This window comes from Pinus tabuliformis, chromosome 2_1, assembly GCF_031772625.1.
Source record: "Pinus tabuliformis cultivar Carrire ecotype Pingquan chromosome 2_1, CPIR1, whole genome shotgun sequence".
Taxonomy (NCBI): Eukaryota; Viridiplantae; Streptophyta; class Pinopsida; order Pinales; family Pinaceae; genus Pinus; species Pinus tabuliformis.
This window is the reverse complement of record NC_142299.1, coordinates 285,189,243-285,201,520: the sequence shown is the minus strand read 5'-3', so window position 1 is coordinate 285,201,520 and position 12,278 is coordinate 285,189,243. Positions and strand designations below refer to the sequence as shown.

Below are 12,278 nucleotides of genomic sequence, written 5' to 3'. Positions count from 1 at the left end.
TTCAGTTATGCCTTTTGTTCAGAACCGCTTGAGGGGGCCAATGTGGTTGCATTTCTTTATTGGAGTAAGTTCTTTGTCTATCTAATATTGTAGTTTATTAACCTGTTTGAATAGCAGGAGGCATGCTGCTTTACATTATATGAGCATTGGCATTGAAATAGAAATACCAATTTGTGTATACCACCTTTTTTGTTAACTAGTTCGCTGCATTTTTGTTAGATATTCGTATTGACCCTTTGTCTAAGTAAAAATGAGAAATTTTGTTTTTAAATTTTTTGGTAAAATGTAAAATTTTTAACAAAAACTTGGTAATTAGTACAACTACTCCAGCTATACCTGTAGATGGAGAGCTGAAGAAACTGGTTAAAAATAAAAACAGTTGAGCACATAATCTATTGTGGTTTGCATGTTTGAACTTTTCTCAAGGACAACCATCTGGTAACAGAATCAGATCTTGATGACAGGTGGTACCTTGTAACATCCTTTCCTTGTAATGAATGAGAAACCTGAAGTTTGCATGTGAACTTTGGGAACTTGGTCTAGATGCTACCATTGCACTTAAGCTCTTCAGTTTCTCAACATCTTTTGCTGGACTGCTTCTTATCTTTGGATTCTCTGATTTGTTTAAAACTTTTATGCGGCCTTATACAGGAAGTGGTTTCCTTTCTTGAGTGTTCCACTTCCTTCATTATTCTGGTGCCAAAGGCAGTTGGATTTTTTTTCCCTCTCCTTGTAACTTTTGGATAACCTTCTCCATTTGTAGCTTGTGAAATAGAGGGGGTGGTATTTTCAGCCTCTTCCTAAGACAGCCTTTTGGGAAAAATTGCCACAAAGTGTCCTAATTATGGTAGTTCTTACATCTGCAGGTTAGGTAGTTCAGTGCCCTGGGTCCTAATTCATGTGAATGTTTTCATAGTCTAGTAGTTGGGTCTGGTGGGAGCCACTGAGGTCAAAGACGATTCTATCTGGTAGGCCTTTGTTGAGATCGAGTTTAATGCACATCTTACAACAAGCAAACATTCTTTCTTCTACATTTCTGCTCTTTGAGTCGATATATCTTCCTGTATCCTAAATCATTTCTGATTTTTTTGGACATTTCTTCCACATCAAAGTCTTCAAGAGCATGATCCACTCGGGGGTAGTGGTAACAGACATGGTTGCTGGGTTGAACTCTGGCAACCAGAGTTTCTTGACGAGTCCAACTCTCTCCCCAAATCATGTTCCATTCAATGATTTGATGCGTCTTCTTGGTTTCAAAGTAAACAAGGAAAAAACCCCTGGCATTGGAATTTATCATTTAATTTTTTCTCCAATGCTTATTTTTCCAGTCTAGCATTGTATATACGTTCAGCCAAATACCATTTAACCTGCAAATAAGAGCACAATCCTTGTGGTCTTGGAGAGCATTCTTGGTTCATTATGTGGAGATGTGGAGTACTGTGACTTTCTCCAAATTTTCGTCCCTAGGCATTCCGACTTGTTTGTTTATCTTTTCTGCTAGAGTGTGGGGCAAATACATTCTTTCCTTGACTACATCCTTGTAGGACATGATTTCTGAGAGATGCCTGAAAGCTGAGGAATGATATAGAAACCCCTTGAAGCTGCCTATTAAGATGGCTTGCTAGAGGGATTGGGGGCTTGGTTTCTTATAGCATCAGGATAGATTGCAAGGGGCGGTGAGATCAGGCAAAGCCCTAGCTGAGGGTGGGGCTGGCCATTTTTGTTTCCTCATCATTCTGACGAGATTTAGATCCATGTTTTGATAGTTAGTGATAGTTATAAAATCCCAGATGATAGATGAAATTGCGTGATTGTCCCACAGAAAATTTTGATTTTTCTTTGTATAACTTGTCTCCTAGTTCTTGGTGTCTACACAGGTACTAGACAGCCAATCAAATTCATTTTCTCTCTTTTATAGCAGTGTTCCATAGGGACGCATCCCCCAGGGTCGGGTGCACGCACCCCTCGCACCAGGGACGAAGAGTCTCTTGGCGGTGCGTTTCCCCATGCACCCTTTTTGGGGAGTCTCAGGGAGACACAAGGGGGTGCGTTTCCTCAGTGTGGGAGTCTAGACTCCCCAAAAAGGGTGCGTCTGGGTGTCCCCCTTCAGTGTGGGAGTCTAGAATCCCCAAAAAGGGTGTGTCTGGGCGTCCCCCTTCAAAAAGGGTGCTTTTGGGTGTACCCTTTTAAATTTGTCTAATAAGACCCAAATTAAAAATTAAAAATTAAAAATCAAAAATCAAATCAATGTATTTGAATATTTCATTATTGATTTTTGTTTGTTTGTTTGTTTATTTTTATCGAATCCCATGGTATGTATAAATAATTCAATAATGAGACTTGAGTATGTCATATGATTCATGAATGATTTATGTATCAAAATAAATGATGAGGATGGATCAATGATTCAATTGTTTATTTAATATTTTTATGTTTTCATTATTGAACAGTGAACAATGAATATGAACTTGAATTATATATATATATATATATATATATATATATATATATATATTTATTAAATTATACACCTCGACATCTCCCCGCACCCCCGAAATTTCCCTAAAATTTGAGGGTACTCCCACACATCCCCCCCTGTGCGTCTCCCCGCACTGGAGTCTTGGTGGAACATTGTTTTATAGTCTTTTTGTGTTTCCCCTGTGCTACAGTGCAACAAAAGAAACATAGTGATTATAATGACTTTGTCTATAAGTGCTACAAGTAATTATTACTTGTTATTCCAGCCAAGTTACAATGTTGTCGTCACTGACTAAAAGTGAGACAATCAGACCATATTTGGTCATGCATTGACTCTAGAACTCTCTTAATGATCAAGCTAGGTGGCCTATGCTCAAGGAGGGACAATTCTCATAGTTTGTTACATGAAAAGTTAAACTGTGGAGTAAAAGATTGATAATTCTGTTGTATAGAGCCTTTTCTGTTACAAAAGCACATGAATAAATCAATAACATCATTTTAAGTCATTCTGATGCAATAGTTTTCAGTAACATATGTGTCACTTATGTTAGGGTCGTGATAGGTTAGATTATTCTTGACCAACTCATCTTTGTAAAGCAGATTGTGAATTGCTTGAACATTAGAAATGTGATATTATAGTTGAGTATTCCTTTGTTAAAAATTGATGCTTAATTTGTCAGCAAACAAAGATATTCCAGTTTTCTATATAAAATTCTTTTTATTATAGTCTATGTTCCTGAATAATAGGATTCGTATTTAGTCCGGAACATTCATAATGTATTAGATGATAACCTAAAGTTAGAGAAAAGGAAAACAATTCTTTATTAGAAAAACCAGCCATATTAAAGAAAGAAGTTTGAAGGAGACGCATGTATAGTGGGCCCAATTGAGCTTACAATTGGCTACCCTGAAGTATTTTTCATCCTAACCTTTAGCAGTAAAAATTAGTGTTTCATGGGGATGCGCTCCCTCTTGTTGGGGGCCTGTCTCCCACAGTTTCTACCTATGTTTCACCAAGTTTCAGGAACATGGGAGTGCGAGAGCAGGGAGATGCACATGTGGGATGTATGGAAGCACCCCTAAATTTTGGGGAAATTCAGGGGTGATGGGAGGATGTCAGGGTCCCTAGCATAGGGGTCCTTATTTCTGAAAATATAAAAATAAGCATGATAATGATAAAATCCCCACAATAACAATTCATCTCATGCAAATTCATCCTTTGCAATATAAATACTAAACAATAATAGAAAAATAGTACTAAATTCAATTTTGTAAATGACATAAACATGATTCATATTCAGATTCAGTAATGAAATGCATTGATTCATAAACCATAAATGAAAAGAAATAGTAAATGCTGGTACATTGGTTTAAACTCGGCATTCATTATTCATCCTTTTAGAACCTGATTAGTATTAAGAAAAGCAGTAGATACTGAAGTCTGAAATATTAAATGGAAATTACTCAAAGTCAAAAATGGTAGAGATTGACGAGTCAAAGACTTAGTCTGAGATCATCAATATCTATAGTCAAGACTCAAAAGTTAAAATTAAAAATTAACAATAGACAATGAACTTTGAAAATAAATTTAGCATCGATTGAAAGTGAATAAAAAGTAAATAAAACTACAAGTGAGCTAGGTTTTTTTATTTAATGTTTTTTTTTGGTTTCATTATTTTAAGCCTGTTACCCACCAAAAGTGGGTACCCCTAGGAGAGTTTTTTCTCCTATTCATCTTCTTCAGTCGACAATGAACAACCCTTGATAGCCACCTTGCAGTTGATGTGATGTGCCACTTTATCTCCGCTCCCTGCATAAGTTGTATGTTTCCTTTCCCATTTGTCAACAGCATATGTTAGAAGGTGGGCAATCTGATCCAACAGGTCAGTTTTTCATTGTGCAATCTAGTACTTATGTTTGTTTCTCATTTGGGCATGAATTATTGGGTAGCTTGGAAGAAGGAAGGGCTTTGACTATGGTTTTGTTCCCTCACCTTAAATGGGGGGTTAATCTTCAATCTTAGTCCCATGGGATCTCCTCTATTGGCCTATCATTTTAGGGAGGACACTACTTTGCAAACCCCGATTTTGGTAGCGTGGTTCTGTTTTTCCATCCATATTTTTCACGCCCCTCCGCTCACTACAAGCCCTTTTTCACCATTTCCTTTCTCTAGGTCCACAAGGCACTGACACATCCCCTTCCCTTGTCCACATATCTAGGTTGGGTCTGGAAACGTTGCCTCGAAGGTTGATGAAGCTGAAAGAAAGTTAAAAGCACATCATGGACAAGTAAGAAATTAAAGAAAAAGAAAATCATAAAATGCAAAAGATGGTCGGGACATTTAATATAGCAGGTGGGCAAAAGCTAAACATGAGCTCTACCCATTATCATTATGGCCATCACCCTCGTTCCTATGGCCCCTCACATCATAGAAGGAACCCAAGCATGTCCCAACCCCTGGTGGGCGATCAACTGCCCCACCTTTAAGAGGGTAACCACTGCTTTACATCATTCACATCAAGCTCTCATTTCCTGGAGCCCTGAGCAGTAATACAAAGAAAAATCAAGATAAGACAAAAGGAAAATAAAGAAGGGTGGAAAAACAAAGGTGGAAAAATTCTTTCTGGGTTTTCCCCTTTGGAGGGGTTTTGCCCTAGCGTGGAGCCTAATTCTTGTGTCTATTGTTTTATGATCTTGATGATTGTTTGATGAAAATAATTTAATAAAGAACAATAAGAAGCTAACTAAAGTTCACAAGTGATTATTAAGGATAAGGAGAATTGGTTTTAATAACTGCACTACTAGATTCTCCAACATGGTATTTGAGGTAAGGTGAAGAGAAGGTATCCTGGAGATCATCTTGTTGGGATAAGAGAAGATTGCTTGTCAAAGAGAATCATTTGCTAAGGACACAAGGAAGGGCATAAGGAAGTAGACCTCATCATATTAAGAAGAATCAAGCTCTCGTTAAAAGTGTTGAAAAGTGTAACCAGGTTCGGTCTTCATAATGTCTAATGTAATCATGATTTTATGTATGATGAAAAGAAAAAAAGGAATTTTATTATTATTATTTTGAAGCATGGGTTTCATCCTCAAGGTTATTTTATTTAGGTCAAGCACCCATTGAGTGCTTCTAGGTTTTGTTATTGAGTCAAAGAAGTCAAAAGAATCATTGTAATATGTATAAGGCCCTATTGGGCATCATATATCAAGTAAAAGAATTTTATTTGAGTAATAAAAGACCCTTCGAGACCTTGTCAATAAGCAGCAACAAGTTGGCCTATCAAACAAAAAAGTCAGCATCATTGAGATGACATGTCGGCCTATTAGGGCTCCCTAGAAGCCTATATATAAGAGGGAAGTCGACCACATTTGAGATCATCCATGAAGCTCATAAGAAGTTCAATCAAGGAAAGAAAAAGTGACCTAGAACCAATGAAGGAAGAGAAGGCTTCAAGGAAGAAGAATCCGAGTTCTTTTAGGACTGTTTTTGTGTTGAAATTCTCTCACACGTGCGAGTAATCTAGGGCATCATTCTACTGCAGCTAGGGTTTCTAAAGCGAAGAATTTCAAACCTCAAAAAGAGCCGAAATCTAGCCTCCAAAGGATCATCTTGCTAGCCAAATTTACAAGGAAGGAAATCTGAACAAAGCAAAGGAAAGAAGCATCTAAATTCTGCCCTAAACTACCCACATGTGCAAAGTTGCAGTAAGTATTGGAGGCTGAAAATTGCAGGCTGAAATTACAGTCACAAGTTGCAGGTCCGAAATCTAGGTCGAAGGAGAAGTGACAGTTGATACAAGGCAAGTTTGACTTGAGTTGACTTAGCAAGAAAAGGATTCTTCAAGGAGAAGTTTGACTTGGTCTTGGAGAGGTCTTTGTCAAGGGTCATAGGTCTTGGAATTTGTCATTTGAAGTTCTATAAGAAGAGAAGAATTCTTGTGGGTTTTCCTCTCAAGAGGAGAGTTTTTGGCTCTGGCTTATAGCCTATATCCTGTGTCCACTTGTCTCATTGTTTGGTAGCTGGTTGATGATAGAAAACACAAATAATAATCAAGTGAAAGAGGAAGCTATTCAAGTCAAGTAAAATACATCACAAGCAGTGATCAAAGAAAGAGAAACCACCTAATTTCGTTGCCCCTAGATTTCTCAACATGGTATCAGAGCTAAGGTGACAAGACAAGAAGAGGAAGCTTGAAGAAGGATACATAAGGGTTGAGCACAAGGAAATCATTAAGGAGGACTAAGAAGCACCAAGGAGGAGTACTCATCTCAAGGATCACATCATCACTAGGAGAAGAAGACCTCAAGGACCCTACCTCCACTCAAAGAAAAAAGGACTACATATTTGAAGCATCTTGAAGTCTCCATATTCTATATTTCTACATCCAAAGGAAGCAAGAAGAAGCATTGCCATCATCATCAAAGAAATCAAGGTGATCTCCCTCACATTGAAGCAAAGATCACATCTTGAACATCATCATCAAAGAAATCAAAGTGATCTCCCTCACATTAAAGCAAAGATCACATCTTGAACATCCTTGAAGAAGATCATCAAGGAAGCAACATCATGAAGAAGGCATCAAGTTGAAGATATCATCATCTAGGAGCATCTTCACTTGACAAGTAAGTATCTTTATATTTATGTATGAATCTACTATCAACATGACCTCATTTTGCAAGGAAAGCAACAAATTGGTTGGGTCATCAAATTTCCTCTGAGATAATTCTAGGTTAATTAATTATGCCAGAGCATCTAAAATGTTTTGTTGTTTTAAAAGTTTTTTGGATGACCAATGTTATGAGCAGATAAGGCAGGTGCTTAAACCTTATTAATACTGAATATTAAGAAAGGGCTGATTCTTACCTCTAAACAATAATTTGATTTAAAAATGTGTGGAAAGGCAGAAATATAAGAGTATGATTTCCTAAATATTTAGACTAAATTTTTAGTTAATCATAAGAAAGCATGCAAGTAAACAATGTTTACAACCCAACAAAATATATTTAACCTTATGAAGATGGTTGACAATTTATAAATGTAGAGGAGCTTATAAAGACAAACAATCCAATAAACTAATCTCTAAAATAGATTATAACTTCAGAGGGGGTTTAAGATAGACTGATATTCAGTTTTCTCTTACCCAGTTATCTTCATAAAACTTAAATACATGCAGAATAACAAATTGAAGTGAAAACATAAGACAAACTCACAAAGTGACAAGTTGTTTGAAGCAAATCCAGAATCCTTTCATTAATGTGAAGCAATTTTAGTCTGTTACAATTCTGCTTTAGAAAACTCATCCAAGGGTTCAACCCTTAATACATCGAATCACTACTTATTTATACAAAAATATAAGATTCTAGAAACATCTAACTAATTACAAAAATAGTACAAAAATGTAGGAGTGCTTAAACTGCTGAGTTTGCTGGCACTATCTTTGAGGAAATGATTGATGACTTGGCCCCCAAAATGCTATCTTGCTGTCTGTCTGTTGGAGATAAAACTTTTTACTTGATGGTATCACATAACTCATCCCACCTTTCATCATTCAGTATAGAAATATTTATTAGCTTTCTATAGACTTCATCTACTTCAGTGTACTTCTCAAAAGTTGGCTTGTTGATGAAAATATGCTTGATTTCATGTTTGATAGTTAAATCAAACTCCAATGCTTCAATAAATGCTTTACCTGTGACATGTCCCTTAATACCTGCAAACTTTGATGTATCTGTTGCAATAGTGTAAAGCTTCTCACAGTAATCTTCCAAGCTAATTAATCTGTTATTGGGTGCTACTAACCCTGGCAATCCTCTTTGATTCAACAAATTGAACTTAGTATGAAATCTCTGGACAACATTTTCCAGAGCTTGACACTTAGTCTCCAACTGAGTCATTAAGTTCCTTTTCTGCAATACCTTCTTGATCTCTAGGATTGTCTCTGTCCTATCAACAATCTGAATCTGCTCCAACTCTGCTCTAGTCTTTGAGTTCAACACTTTGATCATAGATGTAGCCTTAGCTGGTTTTTGTCCCAGTGTTGTTCTGACTTGTTCAATTGTTGTCTGGCACCTGTCAATTAACTCTTCTTGTTCAAAAATAATCTGAATGGATGGCATGATTAACATCCACCCAAATTCTTTCCTTGGCTTGGGCCAAGGTTTGAGCCATCAGTGACTGATTTTCTAATTGATCTATCTTCTTGGCAAGTTGATGAGATTTCTGCATCTCTTCGACCAAGAGGGTATCATTTTTATTTTCTGTGCTTCTAGGTTCTTTAGCTTATGCTGGAGCTTATCATTTTCTTGTCTCTGAAGAGACAGGTCCTGCATAGCTTTGTTCAAATCCTTTGGTGTTGATGTAGACTACCCTGCTGTCCTTGTAGCTGTAATTGGTATCGCTGTTACTGGAGCTACAGTCAATTGTGTAGCCTTTTCGTTTTCCTTGAGTAGCTTCTCTATCTGTTCCTCCATCTTAGGATCGCAAGTGGTCTCCATCTTGGGTTTGGTCTCCCTATATGGGGTACCAACCCTCCAGAGGGCTACATTGGCACATTTAGGGTGTGTGTTGAGAGCCATGGGCCTCCACAATAGTAGACAACACTCCAAGGATCCCCAAAGATGTTCAGAGATTGCTCGAGATTCATCTATTGGACGAAGAAGATGCACTTGGTTGACTTTTGCCCAACCGGCCCCACAGTTGCACCATGCACTTAGCAGATGCCCACGACTTGTATGCTAATGTGGCATCACTTACACCATCATCTGAACCCTTACAGATGGACTACAGGCATATTTGACTCACTTGGAGACCCATGAGGTCACTTGTGTGCCTTCATAGCCATTGAGAGCACCAGAGGTTTATTATGTGGAGAACAAGGCGCTAACCCCTTGTCCATTACTTTTGGAAGTTAAATTGATCATTTTGGCATTATGGACTTCATCAGGCCTCTTAGAGAGCCCAACGACATGCACTATTGATTATTCTACCTCTTGGGAGGCTTATTATTTTGTTTATGAGCTAGTTTGGTGGGTTTGTCACTAAAAGATAGTTATTTGCACATTATTTTAGTTGATGGGCTAATGTAGGCTCAAATTAGGTAATTTGAACTCCTAATAAGTTTATAAATAGGAGAGACATGAATTCATTTTGTATCATCACTTGAATTGGATCATTCTCTCTCTTGAGAATTTCACACTTCTTTCTTGGAGGATGAATTGGAGCATGGATGAATTTTGATGTTTGGATTGGACTTTCTTATCGTGGAGCTTCTTTATTGGCAAATATGCTGATGGTTGGATATGTACTGTTACATGTAAGTACACACATTTAATGCTATTCTTGTTTCACTTTGTCATATGCATTGGAATGGGATTTTCGCTATACTAGGGCTAATTGCTGCATTGCATAATTGCGAAATTGTGGAATTATTGTTTCTATATAGCATCTCTCAATGTATGGGCCATGTAATGTTGAATGAAATCCCCTAGGGATAATTCTATCATTGAATTTATCTTGATAAGCCATCTCTTTTTGCAAAGCAAAGTATAAAGCTTTAAGGTCCCTTCCACTTGCCCTAAAGGCCAAGTGAAGTAGTCGTTAAGGCCTCCTTGACCAAGAAACGAAGTCCTTTCTCATCATTCTCCTAGACTCCATTCTCCCCAGGGGATTAGGCACTGGTCTAACAATAGGTGGTTGCTCAAAGAACCATTTTTCTTCACCTTTCCCTCTTCATTCTAGGTCTAGCCACGTTGGGCGACCTAGGGCATCACTTTCCTGACAAAGTAGCCATAGAAAAAGTTAGATCTCCTAGCCTCTACTGCGCTGGTGTCCTCAAGGTTTCCTCCAAATTTGAAGAAATTCTAGCGGTGGGATTGTGAGATATCCCAAGCCCTAGCTCTGATATCCAACTTTGCCCTGGTCTTCCCTAGGCGAGTACCTCATAGGATCAATTTGACACCTCTAAGTGAAAACTCTTGTTTTGATCCTTTCCCCTTCCTTGTTAAGATCATCATTGGTTGCTAAACTCCCTCCCCTTAACCTAGGCTGGGTTGACTTGGTCCTGTGTGGTCCCATACCTTTGAAAAGTTAATTCTTCAAGAACCACTTGGGAAGTCAAGTTCAATAGGATTTTAGGGATTGGAAAACTCCTTTACAAGGCATATTCCTTAAACCTAGCCCTTAAAACTTCACCTCCTTCTCCTAGAAAGCTTTGTACCTTGCTTGAAGAGCAAGCAGGCTCCATTCTTAACCTCTTTTGAGGAAAAGGGTCATTAAGGTCACTTCACATACATTTGTTGATTCATCCTCCTCAAGTGACTTTCTATATGTTGGGTCTCCTCCCATTGGTGAAAGTTCGTAAAAAGTAGGGAGTCTTAGCTGCGGTGATAGTGGGCTAAGTCTCCATCGTTGTCGTTGACCTAGCAGTGGTCCCTTTAGAAGCCCCTTTTAGGTCCCCTGCTAGTTTGAGCGGTAACAGTGTCCAGAACCTCCTTGAAAAAAATCTTGGATGCTTGAGGGGTCCTACAAGAAAACTAGTTAGAGTTCAATAGTCTTTCCTCAAGGCACTTGTGTCAAAACTCCAACTATGGGTTGCAAAACTAAGACAAAGTTAGTGTAAAAGAGCATGTAAGTATGATACAAAATAATATACAAAATTAAATCAAGTGATGGGCCTCATTCACGATAAGGAAGGAGGATAAGGCCTCATTCACGATATCTCCCGTGGGGTTCTAACCACTTAGGTGCCTTCGTTCCTATAAGGGATTTCTCGCAAGAGAACTGCAAGGTCACCTATGTTAACTGCAAATGAGGGTCTAGACTCCTCAAATTGTGTGAAGAAGGTGGTCCTATCTTTCTTTCAACCAAGCTTATGCTTGGAGGTATATTTTAGAGATGCACTTCTAACCTAGAATGAAGGTGCAAGATATGAGTGATTGCTTCAATGAGATTATAGATATGTTAAATGCTCCAATCAAGATTAAATTACTTGAAAACAAGATGCTCACAATGATATTCAACACAAGATGACAAGAGCAATTAATAGAGCACTTAGAGAACAATTTAGAAATTATCCCAATGAAACAAGATTAGCAATATCAATCATTCAATATGCTTATCATTTAATATCTCTCACGCAACTAGGGACAAGAGCAACTTATAGCACAATGGGAGCAATATCTTCTTATCACTTAGATCATGAACCAATTGCAATTTCCTCTTAAGCACAAATGTAACCAAAACCAATGAGCACAAGGAGAGATGAGATTGCTAACAGTGATATGCAATACAAGAGAAGATTAACAAATGCATTCAATGCAAAATGCAAAGAGGCAACTACTTATCTTAGCAATGACAATGCAATAATGCAAGAGACAAGTCATTGATCTAGTTAGCTATCCTCAAGATGCAAGATTTATACAATTAATTCACGAATGATATTTTACAAATTTTGTCACTTTGAAAATGCACCAGACTTTAACAAGTTAGATCAGATTGCTTTCAACATGAAATCAGTCCCAAATCGTGGATGAGAAGCTTACCAAAACAAGTTATTTTAAGCCCTTAGTTAATGTGTGTTACTTCTTAAAGTTATTAGGCTTATTTAGAGATGTTTTTAGGGTTCTTTGGAGTGATTAACACTTGATGATGTCACTTTTTGGTTAGTCTTCAGATCTTGTTATTTATGATAGTCAAGGAAAGAGAGAGGGCTAGAGAAATCAAACCCTCAAGGCCTAAAGGCCTTGCTCCACTACCAAGTTTTCCAAGTTGAGACAAGCTTGAGGCACCAAATGAAGTG

At 37.8% G+C, this 12,278-nt stretch overlaps 1 protein-coding gene across 6 annotated transcripts in view; it reads left to right on the top strand.

Moving 5' to 3' along the window:
* The window catches only part of LOC149199891 (uncharacterized), a 184,731-nt gene that overhangs the window by 107,498 nt on the left and 64,955 nt on the right, over nt 1–12,278 (top strand). For all 6 annotated transcript variants that reach the window (XM_089402547.1, XM_089402546.1, XM_089402550.1 and 3 more), the window contains exon 4: nt 6–64. In XM_089402547.1, the coding sequence (XP_089258673.1) occupies nt 6–64 (59 nt within the window). The remainder of the gene's footprint in view (nt 1–5; nt 65–12,278) is intronic.